Raw genomic sequence first — 23382 nt, 5'->3', positions numbered from 1 at the left:
AAGGAAACGGCTGCCCACCATTTTGTTCCATGGCATCAAATCCAGATCAAACCACAGATGGTCTAAGGAGCCTCCTGGACACACCAGCAGGCCTTCCTTGGCAAGAAAACACAGAAACAGAGCAAGTCAGAAGGGGCCTCCCGGGCCATCTAGTCTGACCCCCGGCTCCAGCCGGCTCCGTTCACGACATGCCCACCATGGGCATGTCCAGCCGATCCTTGAACAACCTCCCTGGTGGGGCCTCAACCACCTCCCGGGGAGGCCCATTCCACACCCTCGGGGACCTAGCCATCAGGAAGTGCTTCCTGGCCTCCACCCTAAATCCCTACAGCTTTGAGTCCAAAGAAGACAAGCGGGAGACATGTGAACTGAGGCAGCTCCTGTGTGCAGATCGCTTGTCTGGCGACCAAGCCACCTTTTGGGGTGCACAGGGACCACTGTATCTATTTATTTATATTTATTTATTTATTAAAACATTTCTATGCCGCCCCATTCGCCGAAGCCTCGGGGCAGCTCACAACAAAAAATTAAAATACAAGAAATAACAATATAAAATGAGTCGCCCTGGCCAGGTAAAATAAGCAAATAATATTAACAATTAAAATGACGCTTAAATAAAAAGGTCTTTGCCTGGCGCCAAAAAACAAATAACGACGGTGCCAGGCGGACCTCTCTGGGGAGCGCATTCCATAGATTGGGCGCCACCGCAGAGAAAGCCCTCTGTAGTGGAAGCTGTGGCAGGGGCACCCCGTGGATTGTCAGGTCATACAAACCTGGCCAGGTTGGGTTGTTGGCACGGCACAACTGAGCACTGTGAGACCCTGCCGGATTTTAAAAGGAATGGCCAGAATTCACAGGTAAATTAACCTAGGATGAGCTTGTGGTGAGACCAGCTTTGTTGCTAACAGACCAGAGGCAACCAGAACTTTCAGGAGCGATGGGTAGGTCCAATTCTCCTCCACATACTTCTTGGTTTCCATGTCCCTTTCCTGCCAGAAGACCAAAAAAAGCCTGTGGCATAACTAGTAGCCTGCAATTCCAGGCTGGAAGGGAACGTTGCATGCAGAAGGTCTCAAACATCTTCAAGGACTAAGAAGGAATTCTGCCCAGACTTCAGGAACCTCGCTGCCAGTCAGTGTTGGCCCTGCTGGGCTGGAGGGACCATGGCGTTCCTTGCTATGACGGCTGCTTCCGACCTTCCAAAGAGGGGACTTCCCTCCAGGGTATTGGATTTACCTGGAAGGCGTTAGACTCCTCCAAGGGATGTCTAGAGGGTGTCAACAAAGGGAAGGGCTTGTCAGTGGTGGCCCCTGAATTTGGAATGATGTCTCCATAGAGGCCAGTCTGGCATCACCATCATCATCTTTGTGGTGCCAGGTTCAGACTGTCCTGAAATGGTTTTAGCTGTTCAAATTGCTTTCAATTTCATATATTCAAATTTTATGCTGTATTTATTTACTGGCTTTATAAACCTCACCCAACAGTCTCATCCTGGACTCCCTGAGCAGTGTACAACCAACAGCTAAAATTTTTTTTATAAACTAAACAATTAATATTTAAATTCTTTAAAAATCTATTGAAAATAGAATCATAGAAGAGTAGAGTTGGAAGCGACCATGAAGGCCATCAGGTCCAACCCCCTGCTGTTGCAGGACACCAGTTCACACCATCCCACCCAGGTGGCTGTCCAACTACAATTCCTACACAGTGCCTTAGCAAAAGTTATCCTAAGCCAAGATAGTAGACGAAGCCATCAATAAAAATTATAAAATCAATCCATCTACAAATTTATTAATTGAATATGATTCAATTCATTATTAAAATGGCTGGATTATAAAACTGTTTTTGCCTGGTGCAGAAATGGCTGCAGCAAGGGTGCCAAACGAACCACTCCGAGAAGCGAATTCCAAAGATAAGGTGCAACCACCAAGAAGGCCCTCCTCCTATTCGCCATCCCCTTCACCTCCTTCAGGGATGGATCTTCAAGAAGGGCCTCTGAACCAATAGCAGTTGGGTAGGTAACATGTAGGGTTTCATGTGTATTTCATGGTCAGCTCTATTTATGCTGCATCTTACTATATCCGTCTTTGTGTTCTGTGAAGTGCTGTGAGCCGCCGTGAGAACTTTGGCTACCAAGAAGCAGCGAAATGAATTAAGAATAGTAAGCATTGTTCCTGCTGGCAACTGTTCTCCATGGTCCCCCCCCCCCCCGCCCGCATGTTCTCCTGCTTGATCCTTCCGGCAACATCAGATGCGAGCTGAACTGGACCCATCCACATGCAAAAGACATGATCTCCTGCTAAGAGTTCTCACCAGCAGCCCTTCGAGTGCACAGCCGGAACATCACCCCAAATGCTCTGCAACTTCAAGAGGTTCTGTGGCAAAACCTAATTTTCTGCGTGCAAAATCTCTTTTAGCCCAAAATCCAGATTCCAGCAGTGGGGGTGCTGACTGGGAAATTCTGGGGGTTGGAGGACTTTTCTTCTGTCTGAATGCAAACAACTTGCCCCTTAAGAGTTGCCGATTCGAGGCCACAATAACCAAACATTTCCCGACATATTTACTCAGCAGTAAATCCCTCGATAGACGTACTATGGATTCCGTGCAGCATCCTCTCAAGTAAGCACACACAAAAAATGCACCCCGGATGCACAAGACTCTGTATCCAAACATAAAGTTGTCACTCATTTTCTCTTTCCATTTTATTATTTTTACTTCAAAATATATATTACCCTTTTCTCCAGCAAAATAGTGTTCATTCCCAAATAACAGTATTTCATATCTCAGGGTAGCAGAAGCAAACTCCACTCTCTCTGGGCAGCCACGGTGGTACTTTGATTTATGTGAGCTTAGAATGTGAAATTCCATATGCTCAGCATGTATCTTTTTAAGTTTAGAAAACAGGTTCTAGGGGCTGTTGACAAGGTATTTGCTATAGGTACCAGTGATGCCATGTGCAAGAGCTTTTCCACATGAGGCATTGATTGCGCACTTGTCATTCCCTATTCACAGTTGTCTACAGGTTCTTAGGATGATGCTCTGACCTTCCAGTTATCCTTCTATGTCTAAAGAGGATCACGGACAAACATTTTAGAGCAGGGCAATGTGGTATCAGTGAAAGTGAAAGAAACCGTGTTTTCTCACTTGTGTATTTGCTCTATTGCTCTATACCATAGTGCCATCTAGAGGTTATGTAGCAGAAAAGCAGGAGAGGGCACGCTTTTCGATGTAGCACTTGGAATTAAATTCTGTGATCAAACTGAAAGTAAATACAGTTACTTAATAGCCTCGTGAAGAAAAGCTCCTAATTTCAGCAGGACTTAGCAGAATTTATTTCAGAGTAAAGCTTCGCTGGATATTGTACTTCATGTCTGTTTTATGGAGGCTTTCTGTCACTCCCAGTCAAGCACAGCAGTTCCAACACGTTTTTCCAACACTAGTGGGTAAAAAGCTTCTCAGATAAACAGTGCATAAAGTGGATGCAGGACAGAGGCTTGGGGGTAGATTTATTTGCTAAACTGGAGCCAAATAAATAAATAAATCAATCCCAACAGATTTTAAGGCACCAAAACAGTTTCTGGAAAATTTTCCAATTCAAAATTTTATGGGAAAGCCATGTCACCATCCTTAATTTGGTTTCAGACATTTACTTTAGGTATTTTAAACCCACCCATTCTCCAAAAGGCTCACAGGTTGAGCTTATATGGTTCCCCAACCCTTGGTGTTTAACCTTATAACAAGCCTGTGAGGTAGGTTAGCCTGAGAGAATGACAGGCCCAGGATAGCCCAGGAGATGTCAAGACTGAGTGAGGATTTTAATTTGGGCCCTCTGCAATCTTCATTGGACACCCGAACCACTTTTTGCTCTCTGAATAAGAGCACGTAATTGGTCTCAGGCAGTATTGTTGGCTTCTCAGGCCTCGCTCACTTCCAAACATGATTTCCATTAAAAATTCGTTGCCATGTGGGGAGTTCTGATTTCTCTCTGTCATGGGTCCTTTTATGTCAGTTCAGGCTTGAAGTGTTTCCCACAGTCTGAACATTCACATGGGTTCTCTCCTGTATGGATTCTCTGGTGTGTGATAAGCTTCAGTCTCTGGCTGAACCCTTTCTCAAAGACTGAGCGCTGGAATGGTTTCTCTCCAGTGTGGGCTCTCTCATGATCCTGGAGGTGAGACCAACAGCTGAACTTTTGTCACACTCTGGGCATTAATACAGCCTTTCGTCTGTATGGGTCCTCCTATGTAAAATCAGGTTTGATTGCTGGCTGAAGCTCTTCCCACACTCATGAGCATGTGTAGGGATTCTCTCCTGTGTGGATTCTCTCATGCGTAATCAGGCTGGCTGTTTGAGTCAAGTTCTTCCCAGAATCAGAGCAGACATAAGGTTTCTCATCACTACAAGTCCTCATTGAAGCTCCTCCCACACTCTGGGCATCTATAGGGTTTCTCTCCTATGTGTATCCACTGGTAGCTAACAAGGCCAGCTCTTTGGCTGAAACTGTTCCCACAGTACAAGAACCCATAGGGTTTCTTGGCTGAGTAAATTCTCTGATCTTCAGGAAGGCCAGTACCACTTCTCCAGAGCTGCCCACATTCAGTGCAGGCTGCTTGTCTCCCACCTTGAAGGGTTCTCTGCTGGACTGTCACTTCATCAAGTTGCTGCTAAAATGGAGGATGACACATTGATTTTTCACTTTCCTTCACTGGCTGATTTCCTAGATGGCTCTCAGAGACTTCCCACCAATCATGTCCATGGGAAATATTCTGCTGCAATTTTCCTGATGATGTCTGATCGGTTTCCACGTCCCCAGAGACTTCTAGTTGGATTTTCTCTTCCTTTGAACTGCTCTCCTTCTAGAATAAGGGAAGGAAATGATTCTCTGAACTAGCGTGATCAAGATATCCCTTTTGTGCCAAGAAAGTCATATCCCTTGAAATGCATTCTCATGGAAACGCTTTTGTTAAACCCCAAAGGGCCCTGAGGTCATAAAGCATCTCTTCATTTCCATTCATAGAATCATAGAATAGTCGAGTTGGAAGGGGCCATGAAGGCCATCAAGTCCAGCCCCCGGCCGTTGCAGGACACCACGTGACACCACCCCACTCATTTGTTACATTCCTTTAGCCAATAGCCAAAGCTCTTTGGGCACTTTGCAAAGATGTGGACCTTAAAAAGACTTTATAAAAACCATTTACAGTGGTGCCTCATATTTTGAACTTATTTTGTTTCAGGAGGCCGTTCGAGCTCCGAAGTGTTTGAAGTCTGAATCAATTTTCCCCATTAGAAATAATGGAAAATGAATTAATCTGTTCCCAGACCCTAAACAATACCCATTTTGATAAGCGTAAAGAGCAAATGGATATAATTTAAGGTAAAAATAACACAATGACACATCAAAATTATCAATTAAAGCTTGAAAACAATAAAATATGTAAATATGTACTGTATAAGAAAATGGAAATTGCATTTGCTGTACCTTAGTGAGGAGTGGTGATGTCTTCCGGTGTTCTCTCCCTCTTCTGCTTTTTAGCATTACTGGTTGAGGACTTTGCTTCACTTGGCCTTTTTTCTCCGGAGAAGAAGCTTTCCAATGGAGGCTGATGCTGGTGACTTTTCTGGATGTTCCTAAAGTATGCCATCACATTGTCATTAAAGAAGTTAATGCTCCTGTTCACCACTGCCGCATTAGGGTGCCACTTTTCCACAATGGCCTGCGTCCGAGCCCAAACAGAGCACAGTTCCTTGATTTCAGCACTGGAGATGCACCTCTTGGCTCCCTCTTCCTCCTCCGAGGAAATTTCCTCTGCCAGGTCTTCTTGCTGCTGATCGTGAAGGTGCTGAAGTTCTTCGATGGTGAGTTCGGCCTTGTGGTCCTCCACTAACTCCTCCACATCCTCCTCGCTCACCTCCAGCCCCATGGCCTTGCCCAGAGCCACAATTTCATTCACCACAGGCGCCGGCTCAAAGTCTTCGCAGTCTCTGGCTGAAATACAATCCGGCCAGAGTTTCTTCCAAGCAGACTGCATTGTCCCGAGAGAAACTTCCCTCCACGCTTTATCGATGACCCTTAAGCCATCGAGGAGATTGTAATGACCCTTCCAAAAGTCTCCGAGGGTCAGTTCTGTCTCACTGGTCGCCTCAAAGCACCTCTGAAACATGGCCTTGGTGTACAGCTTCTTGAAATTCGCGATGACTTGCTGGTCCATGGGCTGGATGAGAGAGGTGACGTTGGAGGGCAGGAACATCACCTTGATGAAGCCGGATTCGCCCACCAATTCTTCCTCCAAGCCCGGAGGGTGGGCAGGAGCGCTGTCCATCACCAGCAGAGCCTTCCGTGGCAGGTTCTTTTCGGCGAGATAAGCCCTCACGGAAGGCGCAAACACCTCGTGAATCCACTCAGTGAAGAGCCGCCTGGTGACCCACGCCCTCTCGTTCACCCTCCACATCACTCCGAGCCGGGTCTTCATCACGCCGTGCTTCCTGAGCACGCGTGGGTTTTCCGAGTGGTACACAAGCAGGGGCTTCACCTTGCAGTCCCCACTGGCGTTGCCGCAAAGCAGCAGCGTCAGCCTGTCTTCCATAGGCCGAGGCCCCGGCACGGCCTCCTCCTCGTCCGTGACGCAGGCCCCGCGAGGCACCCTCTTCCAGAAGAGGCCCGTCTCGTCGCAGTTGAACACTTGCTGAGGCACAAATCCCTCCCGCTCAACAAACTGCTGAAAGCTTTTCGCAAACTTTTCAGCTTCCCCCACGTTAGCACCAGCAGCCTCCCCGTGCATCACAACGCTGCGGATGCCAGTTCTTTTCCGAAACTTAGCAAACCACCCCCTGCTTCCTTTAAACTCCTCACTTTCAGCGCTGGTTCCAGGCGTGCATTTCTTAAGGTCGCTATACAGCTGCTTGGCTTTCTCGCAAATAATCTTCTCAGAAATGATATCGCCAGCCAATCGCTTTTCATTAATCCACACCAAGAGGAGTTGTTCCATTTCCTCAATAACATGTGATCTTCTGGACGTCAACGTCGTCACACCTTTAGCCACATTTGCGGCTTTTATCGCTTCCTTATTCTTAAGAATGGTGCACACCGTCGACTTGGGCATCTTAAACATGGCCGCCAGATCCGCCACACGCACGCCACTTTCATACTTCGCGATAAGTTCCTTTTTCACTGCGATAGTCGATATTACAACCTTCCTCTTAGGCTTCTTTGCTTCCATGCTCTTCCTGGATGCCATGGGCAATATGCAGGGGTTATAAATACAGTATAACCAAAAAATAAAGAGGAAAAAAGGCATTTTTTAATCCTAACTACAGAAAAGCATACAACACAAAACAATCTCACCATGTCCGTGCCAGTACTAGAACCAAAAAATAAAGAGAAAACAGCAAAAAATAAAGAGAACACACATGTAAACGGATGCACTGAAAATACACAAGCAAGAGATGACTTGGGCACACCACAGATTACATTTAGTTTATGTGGTGAATGTGTTTTTTTCACTGCACATGTAGTTTGAACATGGAAGCATCGTTCGAACGTTGGTGCACTTTTAATCTCGACTTTAGCGTTCGAACTCTGGATCATTCAAAGTTAGAGTCGTCCCAACTATAAGGCACTGCTGTATATACAAACAAATGAACAGAAAGCACACTTTCGACATTTTTAAACAGTAAGAGGCATCCAGGGCTGGATTAAAACCTTATCACTTGCCGCCAAATGCCTGAGAGAAGACAAAGGTGGTAACTGGTGCCAAAAAGACAACAAAGTTGGTGCCAGGCGGGTGTAATTTGGGAGTTCACTTCAAAAGGAATGGGCCACCACGAAGAAGGCCCTCTCCCTTGTTGCCGCCTTCCAGGTCTCCCTCCAAGGAGGTGCCTGGAGGACCTTAGATAGCGAATGCAGGATACGGATGGGCTCATGCCCAGAGAGGCGCCCCATCAGACCTGGTGGCCCTGAGCCAAGGAAGGCTTTCTGGGTCAAAACCAGCACTTGGGATCAGTCTCCAGAAAGAGGAACTGTCCCTGCTTAAGTGTCCATACCGGGACCAAACGTGCCGCCTGAGTCGTTCGGTCTGCCCATGGGCTACAAGCACAAATTTGAAACTCACGAGCTGATAGCGTGGGAACCGCCTTGGTGAGCCTCGCACCCCCCTAGGCCCGATTCGGTGCAGGACACCCTGAGCGAATACCTCTTTGAACACTGATGGTTCAAAGCCTGGCTGACACAGTCCTCCAGCTGAGGTCTGATGGAGTCCCCGCTGGGAACTCAGCTGACCCAGAAAGCCAGGCACAAGAATCCTTACCTGGCACAGGTGCGCCCCTGTGCTCCTCTTCTCTGAGTGCCTGAAAGACCAGCATGAGCCCCCTGGACACTGGCTCTACCTGGGGAAGGTGATCTGGCTCCTCCTTGAAGGTCCACGGCACCTGGAGTAGCAGCAAGAAGCCCAATTATTCAACTCACGTGCTGCCTGCCCAGGAGGCCTTTGTGCTACATGTTCTGCTCCCAAGCGCTGGGCTGCGCATGGTCCGGCCCCTGCCCAGAGTCCAAAACTCAGCAGGGGCCCATTCCAAACACCCCCCGGATTGCTTCTCCTCTCAGTCAAGGCAACACCACCCTGCCTTCCGGCCCTGCAGCTCCAAGACACCATGCAGGCCCTTTGCGAAGCTGCTCTTTATGGCACTACAAGGCAAAGCAGCTTTCAAACCCTCTAGGGAGCTAGAAGACAAGCCTCTGCAAATGTCAAGAGTGGTTGTTGAACCCCAAACCCTTCCCTTTCGGTAGCTCTGGGGCCCCACAGGGTGGCTCCCGCTGCAGAAGGGCCAGGCAGTGGGACACCGCAAGCCTTCTCTCTGTCGTTGACACACGTGAGAGAACAAGACGCTCCCAGCGAGAGCCAGGCCTTAGAGCAAGAAGATTTCTACTTGGTGCCCATTGCACAAACACCGCCCCCACCGCCTGACTTTGACGAAGTTTTTCTCCAGCTAGAAAGAGCCGCATTCTTCATGGAGATAACGCTGTGGGATGGCCTGTTGCCATGGAGAATGCCCAGCTGAGAAGACTGGCATTTGAGCCAATTAGAAGAGAGGCAAAGCCAAGGGAGGAGGCAGAGGGGCTTATCTAGCCCGGAGGGGCGCTCATAAATCTGGGATAGGTCAGAAAGGAGGGGGCAACTGCTTGGAACTGCCATTAACAGCTCCTGCATTACTCATTGCCTGCGTTCCTTTGAAGTTGTTTAGAATACAAGGCTTTAAACCTTTATTGCCTGTTCCTGTGTGAGTAACTAGGAAGAGTGCTCTGGCCTCATGACACTATCTGGGCAGCTCATCTCTCCCGGTGCCTCCTCATGGGGCCAGGGGCTTAGCAAGGCAACACTCTTCCTCCTCCTCTTCGACCTTTCCCATCCCTTTCAGAAGATCTCTGCTCTCTTGGTCAGCCTGGGAGCCCACGGGCAGCGACCTTGAAGGCCCTGCACAGGTTCTGCCTCTCCCCGAGTTTCCACAACCCCCATCGCCGAGTCCTCAAGGTCATCGTCACCTTCAGAACCTAGGCCACGGAGACCCCACGATGGTGCCATGGGCGTGACAAACCCTCAGGAGAAGCCCAAGGGACCCTTGAAATATGGAGCCGGCCCTGTCAAGGGCCTGCCACCCACCCAGGTGACCGACAGGGCCAAACCTGCCCAAGGTGCACAGGGGCAGGAAAAGGGGAAGGAAGCAGGGACAGGAACAAGAAAGGTGTACAAAATGATGCCTGGTGTACAGGAAGTGGAATGCGAGATCTTTTTCTCCTTCTGTAACACTAGAACCCAAAGGGGTCATCTCATGAAGCTGATGGATGGGAGACTCAGGATTTATCAAAGGAAGGATTCCTTTACATGGCATAGCACTGAACCATGGAACTCACTTTCACAAAATGTTGTGACAGTCACCTTTGCAGAGGGGGCTGGAAAAATTCCTGGAGCGAATGCCCCAATCTTGGGCAGATTGGGGCACTGGAGAAATTCTGAGGGGAGTTCTTCAGAAGCCATCCGTGGTTACTAGTCCTGAGGGCTACATGCTGCCTCCAGTCTCAGAGGCATGTGCCTACACACACCAGTTGCTGAGGAACACGGGTGGGAGGGTGCTGATCCCTCATGTCCTGCTTGTGGCTGTCCTGAGGGCAGCTGGTAAGTTCCTGCAGGACCAGAATCTTGGCTGAATGGACCCTGGTCTGACCCAGGCCAGCTCTTATGCCCCAAGAAATTGGGGCATTTACCCACATGCCCCAGGCAGATTTTCAAACACGCCGTTTGTTTTGTACAAGAAATCTGCACAACGAGGGCTGCGGTTGGTGGAACAATGTGTTGTGCAGCACTATTTGGGCGTAAATATTGAAAAGGATTTGTACTATCACAGAACGCAGAGTTCAGTTCCTAAGTTCTGTAGTCCCCTCGATCATCTGACTCTGGAGGGTTCAGGGCCTCCTTTCCCAACCCAGCTGGTCCAGCGGATCCTGACACTCGGGATGAGCCGCCTTCTGCTTTATTTACTGCATTTTTATACTGCCTAACAGCCGAGACTTCCCTGTCCTGCACCCAACGAGAGAGAGCCACTGCTCCATGCTCCTGAATGAGTTACCTCTGGCAGTCTCCTGCCCGTCTCCCTCCTCCTGCCGTTGCTTCTGCTGCAGCAAGCCTTCCACCAAGACCACGGCCTGGGAGCACGTCTCCAGTTCCAAAGCTTTGATCCTGCTCCTGATCTCCCTTGGCAGGATGGCCAGGAACTGCTCCAGGACCACCAGCTCCACAATTTGCTCCTTGGTGCGTGTTTCAGGCATCAGCCACTGGTGGCAAAGTTCCTGGAGCCTCTGGCAAACATCTCGGGGCCCCTCCGCTTCTTGGTAGGAGAAATGCCGGAAGCGCTGGCGCTGGAGCTCTGCCACAGGGGTCTTCCTGTCCGGGATTTCTTCTTCTTTCACTGACCCACAGCCTGGCTGTTCTTTGCCCGGGAGGATTACATGTGATTCCACACAGAGGCCTGGGAGTACTTTCCTTTCTGTTGTGGGCTGCCATGCAGGGTCAGTAGCTTCCCCCGAATCAGACGGGACGGGCACGCCATGGTACTCTTGCGCTGGCTGTGCAACCCCGTGCAAATGAGGGAGCTCGAGGGCTCGCACAAACCCTTGAAGCTGGGCTTCCCAGCACTGTTGGCGCTCATCAGGCTCCTGTTTAAGTTCTTGAGGGTCAGTTCTTTCCCAGAATCCTCTAGTGTCCCCTGCCTGGATGGCAATGTGGCCTTTTCTGGCCTCTTGGCATGGTGGCTCCACTTCTTCCAGTTTCATGCCATTCTTCCAGGTAGCTTTTAAATGGGCTCCCAGTGCCGACAGGTCTCCCCGCTCCTCGGCCATCTTCCCTCGCAGAGCCTGACTTGGCACAGCCAGCTCAGAACAGAGAAGTGGAGAGAATCGTCTTCCACTCAGATGGATGGGGAGCTTAGGATGCCAGATTACTGAGAGAGACTTTTCCCTAAGGGAAGAAAACAACGTGTAAAAAAAAAAAAGAGAGAGACAAGATTAGGAGGCCCGAGACCCGTATCAAGCTCACCCCATCCAAACCTCAGGTCTCAAGGCTCTCCCATCCAGCCCACCAAAGCCCCACCTTTTTCTGAACCTTCACCCCTTGGGAAAAGCAGTGAGAGATGGAAACAGGAGACCTTTAAGTAGCAGTTCAAAGAATCATGGAAAACAGTGGTACCTTGGCTCACGAACTTAATCCTTTCCACGACTCTGGTCATGACCCAAATTGGTCCTGAGCCAAGACAAATTTCCCCATAAGGTTCAATGTAAATAAGGTTAATCAGTTCTGTAACCATTTTTTTTAATCACAAAAATTTGAAACCAAGTGACAAAGAACAACAAAGTAACAAAGAACAGCAAAGATCGCAGCCATCTCCCCTCCCTCCCAGCACGACGGTGATCATCACCCAATGTGGAGTTCGTGACCTGAGGCAAAATTTTTCTGAAATTTCTGTTCACGACCTGATTTGGTCGTGAACTGAGGCGTTTGTGAGCCGAGGTACCACTGTAGTAGGATTGGAAGGTGCCAAGGCCCCCAGGCCTGACCTGCTGCTAATGCAGGCCTCCAAGTTACAGCTTCCCACTCAGATGACTGCCCAGTTGCCTCCTGGATGCATCCAATTAAACAACATTCGATCGGTTTTATCTTTGATTTTATCATTAATGGTCAGATGCGGTGTGTTGTTTGTTGGTATGTTGTTTGTTTTTGTAAGCTGTCCAGAGACTCTGGTGTTGGACTGCACATAAAAACTTTAAATAAAAATGAATAAAATAAAGAGCCCTTCCCCAGGGGAAGGCAGGGAAGACTTCACAAGCAAGTGACAAAGAGAGAGAGAGCGAGAGAGATGGGCATATAAAATCTGCTCAAAATATCTGTAGAACCACCTCCTCCATGCTGTTCTGCCCATGCACCAAGATCTTCAGAGAGGGCCTTCTCCAATCACTACCACAGGGATTCACACGTAAGGCCATAACATGGGGCAGGGTCTTATTTGTGGTGGCACCGATTTTGGATTGCTGTAGAGGGGACTTAAGCTCTCACACATCACGGTCTGTTCAGACAGCTCCCTCCAGGGCTAGGGAGAAAGCAGAGGTGCAGCAATGGGCAGACGGCTTGTCAATCTCAGGCAAAGTGTGAGAACCAGACTGCCTTGGGGAAAAAAGGAGATTTTTCAGCTCTGGGAGGGGGCCACAGGAGAAGCAAGGTGGGCAGGTAAGAATTAAGAAGCCTGAGGGTGCAGTCAGAATCATTCCCGAAAGGGAAGGAAGGAGGGAGTTTCAGTTTGGATTCAACTCCGTACTGATGCTTTTCCCCACATCTCGAGGACGTGCCCTGATTTATATTCTTCTGCAGTCATTAAGTTTTAATAAACAGACTGTGCTTCCTTTCCTCTGTGTCAGCTCAAGAGGAAAAGAAAGAGGGAAGACCAGTTCGCTACAATTGCCTTCTCAAAGACATGACTGGTACCAAACGTTCTTTTCTTTTTGCAGCCAAATTAAAATGACCTTCCTTTATTTGGCTAGGGCATTCGAACAGCTATTTTAGTTTCTTCGTATGTTCGATCTAAGCTCATTTCAAACTGAAAAGACAGCTGTGTTTTCTTTCAGCTGGCTGGCTGAAGAATTGCTGTTTGAGTCTATTTTTTCCTGTGTAATAGTAGATTTATGGATGCATACATTGCTCTAGGATTCCTCGTAGAGAAAGGGAAGACTATATTCTAGAAATTAATAAATTAAATAAGAAGGTGGAGATAGATAGATGGTGTGTGTGTGTGTGTGTGTGAGAGAGAGAGAGAGAGATCCTTGACCCACCCACTTTTGCTTTGATCCTGCACAACGTTGGCAAATGCTGAAGTCAACCAGAAAGAGCCAATCCTGCGGTTTCTCTCCATACCCCAAACAGCTCATTTCCCCTCTCCCTTCCCCCACAAAAAGCCTTTCCATTTTTCATTCTCCCACTGCTGTGGTTCTGGCCTTGTTCAACAGATTACTTGTTACCTGAATTTATTTACTGAAGCTGCCTCGCAGCATGTCAGATCTCTGCTCCTTCTCAGCCTGGACTGTCAATACAGACAACCCCTGCTTCGTAGGGATTCAGGCAGTGGGTCTTTCCTAGTCCTGCCTGGGATGTGGGAGGCTGAACAGGAACCTTCCGCATGCACAGCATACACTCCATCACACTCAGCTATTATCCTTCACCTAAAAATTAAGTAAGTTTCTAGTCCTCATGGCTCTGAACAAAGGGAGAGGTAAACTGGAATATGGGACTACTGCCTTCTATTGAGTTGGATCCTGGATCCTTCCAGCCTGGTGTTGCTGACACAAACCAGCAGCTGCTCTCCAGGATTTTAGGAAGGCTTTTTTCCTGCCTGGCGAATCCAAAATTGAAACAGATCTTCTGCATGTAAAGTAGGGACTCCCCGCGCCATCTCTTCCTCAATCTGCCCCCACTTCCAGAAATGTTAGACTACATCTCCCACCATCCCCAAGCCAGTAAAGCCTTCAGAATGCAGTGGACTGGGGGCAGGGTCACCTTGCCCACTGTGAGTATCTTCAATCCAAAAGCGGTCCCATTTCTCCCTACTGCAGATCAAGGCCCCTTAAAAAAAAGCACCACCACCTTGGACAAAGGAACCCGAAGCATGTGCGGGGACCCCAAACAGGGGATCTTCCATGCCAGACTCAGGGAACTCTGTGCCTTCCAGATGCTTCCGTTTGCTTTACATGCTTCATTGTGGTTTCCAATGCGGATCTGCTTTTGTTACGACAGGGTACTGTGAGAAAAACCAAGAAAAAATGTTAAAAACAGTGGGGATCATTTTTATAGAGTTGGAGAGGGGGCCTCCTAGGTCTTCTCATCCACCCTCCCCATTTGGATTTCCTCTCTGATGCAGCCAGATGGATGTCTGAAGACCTCCAGCCAAAGAGAACCAGAGATCCTCTGAGGTCAGTGGTAAATGGATTGGGATTGTTGGGAAATTCAGATTAATCCTGGCAGAAAAAAGGCTGCTTATATGTGCCTTTGTTTCATAAAATCAAACCTGCACCCCTTTCTCAGAAGGTAGCAGAATTCCAAGCCAGATCACTGTTTAGCATTGCTGTTACTTTTACGAGATTGGAACTCCACCAGCTCGCCTGAGAGGCTGCAAGGGAAGTTAATCCTTCTCTGTTCTCTTGCTGATGAGCAACAGCTGATAAGGCAGCTAGAGAAGTTTTTTTTAGCTTGAACCATAAGGAAGGCTGAGCACCAAAGAATTGAGGCCTTTGTATTGTGGTGCTGGAGGAGACTCCTGCGAGGTCCCTTGGACCGCAAGGCGATCAAACCGGTCAGTCCAAGAGGAGATCAACCATGACTGCTCTTTTGAAGGCCAGATAGTGAAGATGAAACTCAAATACTTTGGCCACCTAATGAGAAGGAAGGACTCCCTGGAGAAGAGCCTAATGCTGGGAACAATAGATGGCAAAAGAAGGAGGGGACGGCAGAGGATGAAGTGGCTGGATGGAGTCACTGAAGCAGTCGGTGTGAGCTTAGGTGGACTTCGGGGGATGGTGGAGGACAGGAGGGCCTGGAGGAATGTTGTCCATGGGGTCGCAATGGGTCGGACACGACTTCGCGACTAGCAACAATATATTCTGGAAGTTTGCAGCTGGTTTCAACCTCTACCTGCCAGTGCTGTTCACAAGGTTTGTCTCTGCAGAGGGTACCCGAGGGCTCAATCTAATAAATCTGCTGAGGTTCGGAACAAAATCTGTCCCCCGGTGAATCCGAGCACAGACTCCTTGGAACTGGAATTCCAAGGCTCTGACAGGATCTATCACTGGATCTCTGATTTGCAGCAGATGGCAAGGATTTCAGATACGCTATTGCGATAATGAAGAGAAAGCCTCAGCCGTTCTCATCGGGGGGGGGGCCTACTTGGGCTGCAAGCCCTTGGCAAGTGCCAAATTATGCCTACCTTTGGCACCAGTCCTGACCAAGGCAACCAAAGAAGTCCGCCCCCTCACCAGACATGAAGCTAGATCAGAATTTTGTAGCATGTGAATTGGCTGCTTCCTCAAACTGGTCCCCTTCCTTCGATTCAGACTTCAAGCCCCATCAGTTCTACTCAGCCTGGCCAATGATTAGGGACTCTGGGGACTGTAGTCCAATAATCTAGGTCTTCTCTTTTTAACTTGCCTGATACTCGACGCAGAAGAGTCTCCTGCAACCTTCTTTGCAGAGGCGTGCAAAAACCAGGAAATTCTCACTCCTCTTCCTCCTTGGCACGTGCGGGGGGGGGGCTGCACGTCCCTTCTAGCAATCTGAACTCGCTCTGTTTAACCCTCAAGGAGCAGGGAGATGCACTCCCTGCTCCTGGGAGAGCACGAGGGCTCTCACGCACGGGGGCTCTCGGCGAGAGGATCCGCGTGCGGACCCCCCAAAAGGCAAGCGCCACCAGCTGGCGGAAGGTGGGACTGAACGATTAAATAACACGCGTGCACGTGCCCCTGGTCGCGTTTGCGACGCGGAAAGGGACGGTGCGCAAGAGGAAGGAAGCCGAAGCTGCCTGCGAAGATGCGAGCGTCTCCGGGGGCGGGCGGACCTTTGGCGCTTCCAGCCCGAAGCTGCCCGGCACCGGGAGGGGAGGCGCAAGGCGGTGGCGGCGGCAGGAGCAGGGCAGGGGCAGGAAGGGCAGGCAGAGGGGGCGGAGGGGCATCTGGGCTCCCTCGCTCAGCCCGCCCAGCTGGCGTTGCACCCGCGTCGGCACAGGCGCGCCTCCCCGCGGGGAAAGGCACACGCGATTTCCACGCGAAGCGGCTCGCACCCCTTCCCAAGGGAGGGCTTCTCCCTGGGAATGCGAAGCGGCTCCGCAGCGCCCCTCAGCCGCGGCGCCCATCCCAGGCGGTTCTCACGTGCCCGCCGGTCCCCTCCGACTCATGGCGACCCTCTGCGCGAGCGCCCTCCAAATGGCCCGTTTCGTGGCAGCTCTTGCGGGCTCGGAGCTGTGGCTCCCTTTAGGGGATCGGCCCAACTCTGAGTTGGTCTTCAGATCCCCCTTCCATGGCTAAAGGAAACAATCCCGTCCGTGTTTAGGCAGGGAAAAAAGCCTACAACTCCCAGCATTCCCTGCCTCTTAATCCGCTGCACCGCCAAGGGTCCCCCCCATGGAGCTGATGAGGAAAGGGAGGACTTCTCCACCGCGCTCGCCGTGAAAGTGTGAGGTCTCCCGTCCGCCCGATCTAGCAGTGACCTTCCCTGCTACTCTGGCGACTGGGCAGATCCACGGAGCCTGGCTCATCAGGGGCTACTTCTGGTGGCCACCCTGCGTCCCATCTCGGAGGCAGGCAGCCATGTGCCCCAGCTGCTGGGGAACATGGGTGGGAGGGTGCTGCTGCATACAAGGGGTGTTCCTGTGGGCAGAAGGAAGCAGAAGGGGCCCTGGCCTGATCCAGCAGACCCTTCCTGAGTTCTTCAAGGCTGGCGATCTACCTGCTGAAATTCATCCAGCGGGCAGAGATGAGCCATCTTGAACCCCATTGACAAAAGCAGCAAAGAAACTTCGAGCCTTCTGGTGTGCACTTGTGAGGACTGTGTGGCTCTCTTCATGTGTCTGGCAAAGTTGGTTCTAACCCACAAAAGCAAAATCCCTTGAAAACCTGTTAGTCCATAAAAGGGTGGTCCAGCTTTTCATAACTTGAGGGCCGCATGAGGAGTTCGACACAGAACCTGGCGATCACACAAGTTCCATATAGTAAATTAAAATGTTCTCAGTTATTCATTTAATATACGCAATTAATATATTGCAATAGCTATTAAATGAGGGTCTCTGCAGAAATCACAGACAGCTCCTCCTCTGACCACAGCCCAAGCACAAAGACTGCTTCTCTGGGGTTTCTCCCACTTTGGTCCCTTCTTCCTTCTTGGAATGGGCAAGCTAAGCCTCTTGTCAGCTGGATCAACACGGGGCATGCTGGGAAAAGCTCTCACCACCTTTACGGGGCATGCTGGGAAAAGCTCTCACCACCTTTACGGGGCATGCTGGGAAAAGCTCTCACCACCTTTATGGGGCATGCTGAGAAAAGCTCTCAGCACCTTTCTGGAGGGAACCGCTCCAATTATTATTATTATTATTTATTATTATTATAACATTTCTATGCCTCCCCTTGCTGAAACCTCGGGGCGGCTTACAACACAATAAAATACATTGAAATACAATAGAACATAATAAATTACCATTAAATACAAAAATACAAAAAATACACTGAGTTACAAATATAAAATTAAAATTATCAGTATAAAATAAGTAAATAAAAATATAGGAGGAGAAAAGAGAAGGAAGAAGAAGTTGCCCTGGCCAGATCATATGTTTTAACAATTAAAATGATGTTTAAATAAAAAGGTCTTTACCTGGCGCCGAAAAACCAGTAACGACGGTGCCAGGCGGACCTCTTTGGGGAGTGAATTCCATAGGTTGGGCGCCACCACAGAGAAAGCCCTCCTCCAAGTACTTACTCTCCTAATTTCTTTCATGGAGGGTTCCTGGAGAAGGGACTCTCCCGCAGATCTCAAAGGGCGGTCGGGCATATATGGACGTAAGCGCTCGTTCAGGTAGCCAGGACCCAAGCCGTTTAGGGCTTTATAGGTCATAACCAACACCTTGAATTGGGCCCGGGCTTCAATGGGAAGCCAGTGAAGCTGACGGAGGACTGGAGTCATGTGAGCATAACGCCCCGTCCCCGTCAGCAACCTGGCAGCTCTATTTTGAACCAATTGAAGTATCTGGACCGTCTTCAGGGGAAGCCCCATGTAAAGCGCGTTACAGAAGTCAAGGCGGGAAGTCACCAGCACGTGTGTCACCGTCGCCAGGCAGTCGTACTCCAGGTAGGGGCGCAGCTGATTAATCAGCCGAAGCTGAAAGAAGGCGTTCCTCGCCACCGCTGTCACCTGAGCTTCCAAAGAAATCTCCGGGTCGAGGAGTACTCCTAAGCTGCGGACCTTATCCCTAAGAGGGAGTGTTGCACCATTCAGGACCAGGTCAAATCCACCCTCTCCGAAACCCGATCCGCCAACCAACAGGACCTCCGTCTTGTCTGGATTGAGTTTCAGTTTATTGGCCCTCATCCATTCCCTTACCTCGGCCAAGCACCGGTTCAGCACAGCCACTGCCTCACCTGGATTAGTGGAAAATGAGAGGTAGAGCTGGGTATCATCAGCGTATTGATGATTCCGCAGCCCACACCTCTTAATGACCTCTCCCAGCGGTTTCATGTAGATGTTAAACAGCAAAGGGGACAAAATGACCCCTGCGGTACTCCATGGCATAGCTACCATGGCGCAGAGCCATAGTCCCCCAGCACCACCTTCTGGAATCGGCCGTTGAGATAGGAGCGGAACCACTGCAAAGCAGTGCCTCCGACCCCCAATCCCGCTAGCCTATCCAGAAGGATACCATGGTCGATGGTATCGAAGGCCGCTGAGAGGTCCAGAAGAACCAACAGGGACGCACTCCTCCTGTCCTTCTCCCTGCACAGGTCATTGTACAGGGCAACCAAGGCAGATTCTGTACCGTACCTGGGTCTGAAGCCGGACTGAAATGGGTCCAGATAATCAGTCTCATCCAAGAGTGCTTGGAGTTGTCCCGCCACCACCCGCTCTAACACCTTGTCCAGAAATGGGATGTTGGCCACTGGTCTATAATTAGTGGCCATCTCTGGATCCAGTGACGCTTTCTTCAGGACCGGTCGTATTACCGCCTCCTTTAAAGGGGCAGGCACTCGACCTTCCCTCAGAGAAGCGTTAACCACTTCCAAGATCCAGGTCCCAATCCCGTGCTTGGAGTTATTTATTAACCAAGACGGGCAAGGATCCAATAGGCAAGTGGTGGGACATACTCGTCCAAGCACCTTGTCCACCTCATCGGGGCGCAATAATTGAAATTCCTCCAATAATTTTGGACCAGATGGTAGCATTGGCGTCTCCCCAGAGACCTCTGATTCATTAGTGGAGTCCAGCTCGTGAGTGAGTGGGGCACTTTGAAAAGGCAGCTACTAGCTCAAGGCCCGCCAAATGTGAACTGGGCAGCCAGAAACGGCTCTGTGTTGCCGCAGAGAAGGGGGTGCCTCTGCCAGCCACTCCCCAGTGCTGCTTGGGCACTCCTGGGAGGTGAGGCAGTAGCCAGGGATAGCTCAGCAGCAAGAGGTTTCTTGCCAGTTTTGCTGAGTGAATTCCTGGACGTGGGACTTCATGTGATCCACCCCCCATGTGCAGGTGATAAAACAACCGACTGTGCTCAGAATAAAACCCACAACAGCCCATGGGCTCCCAGCATGGACAGTTTGAAAACAGTATTGTAATGATTTAAAATTATATGAGTGTGTTCCTTTAAAATTTGGTAAGTGCCGGGGCAGTTTGCTAGAGGCACATGAGAGTAAAGCGAAAAAGGGTTGAATGGATTAAGCCAGAAGCAAAAGAAGAACTTTCAGACAGGCAAATCTTTGTGTATTTAAAGTGTATTGCGTGGGGGACTTGCAACAAATTCTCTTGATCAGATCAGGGTCCCATCTTAAATCTTAAGCTGTTCTTAGTCTCAACCATATTATTTCGTCTTGTCAATGTCCTAATTGATTTCCAATTTTAATTGTGGCCTTTTTGGGCATCTCTGGACAGGAAAACCACTAAGCATACACATGCGAGCACCAGCCTGTGTTCCCCACACAGATACCAGCAAAGAGCTTGCTAAATCTTTTGACTGATTTGGTAGTCCTGCATAGACTCCGGTCGGCCTTTTTTCAAAATGGCGTCATTGCCGCCCTTCCCTAACTAAATGAGAGCTAGTGTGGCATAGTCGTTAAGAGTGAGGGACTGGGACTCAGACGATCTGGGTTCTAGTCCCCACTCAGCCATGGAGCCAACTGGGTGACTCTGGGCCAGTCACAGACTCTCAGCCCAACCTACCTCACAGGGTTGTTGTTGTGGGGAGAAGATGGAGGAGGAGAATGATGTAAGCTGCCTTGAGCCCTTTGTAGGAAAAAGACAGGATATAGATCGAAAAATAAATAAATAAATAAATAAATAAATAAATAAATAAATGCTGACTTCTCCACTTCTTCCAAGAGGGGTGAGTGTTTGCAAGAACGTCTCCAGGTCCGCTCTCCTTCAGGATGGTCACACGGGCTTAAGTTGGCCTCTTCCAAAATGTCCGTGTGGAGGCGCAAAGCCAGGAAGGATCATCAGAACGCCTGCCCTCTCCCAAAACCTAGGTTTCCAGCTGTATAATGTGTGAGTGGGTCCTAGTGGTGTGGGAGAGAATGGGCTTAGGGAAGTATAAAGCAAGGCTGTGCTTTGAACAACGAACTGGAGAAAGGGAGATATGCTCAACAGAATAATTGGATGTGCTTTCATTGTTAACCTTCAGACAACTTCGTCGTAGCTTTGTACCCCTCTCTCACATCTCCTCTTAGTTCTATGCATGCATAATGTTCCTAAGGAACATTAGTTTTTGCAAGGGATCAAGGAGCGTTACATAATCTTCTGTCCATTTCATTCGTACAACAACCCTGCAGGGTAGGTTAGGCTGAATGTCTGTGAGTGGCCCAAAGTCACCCAGTGAGCTTTATGGCTTGGTGTGGTGGCCTGGGGTTTGGATCTCCCAAGCCTCAGTCTAACCCTCTAAACACTGCATCGCACTTTCTTTCCTAGGTCTTCTCTCTTGTAAGTGAGGAAGACTCTGAGATTATAAACTCTGCTCATGGAGGAGCTTCTCCAGCGGGGCTGAGAGAGGAATCCCGACCATGAGTGCCAGTCAGAGTCAAGAGAACTGGACTATGTGGATCCAAAATGGCACCCCTGGGACAGGTTTATGTTATGTTAGTCGTGAAGTCGTGTCCGACCCATCACGACCCCATGGACAACATTCCTCCAGGCCTGCCTGTCCTCCACCATCCCCCGGAGTCCACTCAAGCTCACGCCGACTGTTTCAGTGACTCCATCCAGCCACCTCATCCTCTGCCGTCCCCTTCTTCTTTTGCCATCAGTTGTTCCCAGCATTAGGCTCTTCTCCAGGGAGTCCTTCCTTCTCAGACATTATATGTTATGTTATTCGCGAAGTCGTGCCTGACCCATCGCAACCCCATGGGCGGCATTCCTCCAGGCTCTTCTATCCTCCACCATCCCCTACGCATATGGAAATTAGTACAAGCAAACCATACTGTTCTGGTTTCTTCATTTCCTGGTCCTGATGCCCAGATCTTTTTCGTTCTCAGCAACCAATCCTAAGGTGGTGGAGCAGGAGAATGCGGGATGGAGCCGGGGTCTGCATGGCAGGGAGCTTTTCTCTTTCAGCCTGGCAAACCTGCCAGGATTACGGTGAAGGCAAAGGGGAGGGATGCAGGGACGATGTATGTGGCCTCGAGCCCCTTGAAGGAAAGGGGTGCATGAATGTGCATTCACATTCATTTAAGAGAAATCTAAAAAAAAAATCCAAAATCAGAGAATACTGAAGAACCGGTGCAATGCAAAACTGGGCGATCTGGGTTCTAGTCCCCAGACAGGCACAAGGTCCACTGGGTGACTTTGGATGACTCACGCTCTTGGCATAACCAACCTCACAGGGCTGTTGTTATGAGGAGGAAATGAAGGATCACAGAGATCACCTTGGAAAGGAGGTGTAGGGGTGTGTGTGTGTGTGTGAGAGAGAGAGAGAGAGAGAGAGAGAGACTGAACTGCTATAGGCAGCTTCCCTTCTCTTCTTTTTCCTGCATCTCCCACCAAAAAGCGTCATGCGATGGCTGATTTGCATCTGGAACATGGGTCCTCAAGCTACGGCCCATGGGCTGGATCCAGCCCGCCATAGAGGTTTTGAACTTGCCGTGCATGCGCATGGCGAGACACTGGCTTGCTTGCAAGATCGTTCTGAACTCGCTCGGAGAAAGTGATCTCTGCCCACGCCTGCCCCTGCCTTGCTGCGCGCCCCCCCCCCCCACCGCCTTGGCGGCCCGCACCCATCGCCAGCACCTTTCAACTGGTCCCGTTCAGAAAGTCCGAGGATCCCTGGTCTAGAATAATGAGGGAGATATTCGCACTCCCCATTTCTTCATATCATAAACACTTTTATTCAATTAATAAAGAAGCATTAATTCTCTCCAGGTGCACTTCAGCTTCAAAATGCTGGTAAATTACAGCCTTTTAGTACCAGATATGCTAGTTCAGCAAACGGGATGCAGCTTAAGTTTCCTATGGTGAAACTACTTCCAGCTTCAACGCTACCTTGGAACTGGATGGATGTGGGGGAAAGCAGCAGAGCGAAGGCCCAAGTTGGTCTGTTCTCTGGAATAAGCACAGGATGAGCCGTGTTGGTTTAGACTTGAAGGTCCATCTAGGCCAGTATTCTGTTTGTATGGAAGTGGCCAAAAAGTTGCCTGTGGAAAACCCGCACGCACAACTGGAGTGTAACAGCACCCATGTTCCCCAGCAGGCATACAGCCTCTGATCTGGGGGTAAAATATAGCCATGAGGACTAGCAGCCATGACTAGTTTTTCCAATCTCCTCTGAAAGCCATCCCAGTTGGTGGCAAGGACTACATCTTGTGGGAGGGAATTCCAGAGTATAACCATGGACTGCAGGACAAGGGGCCTTCCTTGGATCTGACCTGAAGGTCCCACCCATCAGCTTCCTGGGATGACCCTTTGGGGTCTAGGATGACAACAGCAGAAAAATGTCTCCCTCTCCACCGTGCATAAACACCTCTGTCACATTTGGAGACGCTGCAACCGTTCCTCAGAGTGGGTTTGTTCCAGGAACCGGGCCAGTGACGAGAGAGGAACAGCGAGGCGACCATGGCAAGGAGCC

At 49.7% G+C, this 23382-nt stretch overlaps 1 protein-coding gene across 1 annotated transcript; it reads right to left on the bottom strand.

The window, feature by feature from the left end:
* Positions 1 to 2672: 2672 nt before the first annotated feature.
* LOC123035043 (tigger transposable element-derived protein 1-like) lies at positions 2673 to 14286 on the bottom strand. Its single transcript, XM_044452879.1, has 5 exons — positions 14175 to 14286; positions 10618 to 11504; positions 8304 to 8424; positions 5480 to 7224; positions 2673 to 4856 (listed from the first exon to the last, which is right to left on the bottom strand). The coding sequence occupies exons 2-4, from the start codon at positions 11384 to 11386 to the stop codon at positions 5481 to 5483; spliced, it is 2634 nt and encodes an 877-aa protein (XP_044308814.1). The 5' UTR covers positions 11387 to 11504; positions 14175 to 14286; the 3' UTR covers positions 2673 to 4856; position 5480.
* Between the last annotated feature and the right edge of the window lie 9096 nt (positions 14287 to 23382).

Source organism: Varanus komodoensis, unplaced genomic scaffold, assembly GCF_004798865.1.
Source record: "Varanus komodoensis strain SLA01 unplaced genomic scaffold, ASM479886v1 scaffold76, whole genome shotgun sequence".
In the NCBI taxonomy this organism is placed as follows: Eukaryota; Metazoa; Chordata; class Lepidosauria; order Squamata; family Varanidae; genus Varanus; species Varanus komodoensis.
The sequence above is the reverse complement of the archived record's forward strand: the minus strand, read 5'-3'. Positions and strand labels throughout refer to the sequence as shown.

Bases quoted from the DNA above. Each gene is read 5' to 3' on its own strand.
- LOC123035043 (XM_044452879.1), bottom strand. From the start codon at position 11,386: ATGGCCGAGGAGCGGGGAGACCTGTCGGCACTGGGAGCCCATTTAAAA. The intron at 8,425-10,617 runs GTAACTCATTCA...CTGCTACTCCAG, and splicing joins CGGGCAGGAGACTGCCAGAG to GTGCCGTGGACCTTCAAGGA. The intron at 7,225-8,303 runs GTAAGGATTCTT...CATGGCATCCAG, and splicing joins CAGGGGCGCACCTGTGCCAG to GAAGAGCATGGAAGCAAAGA.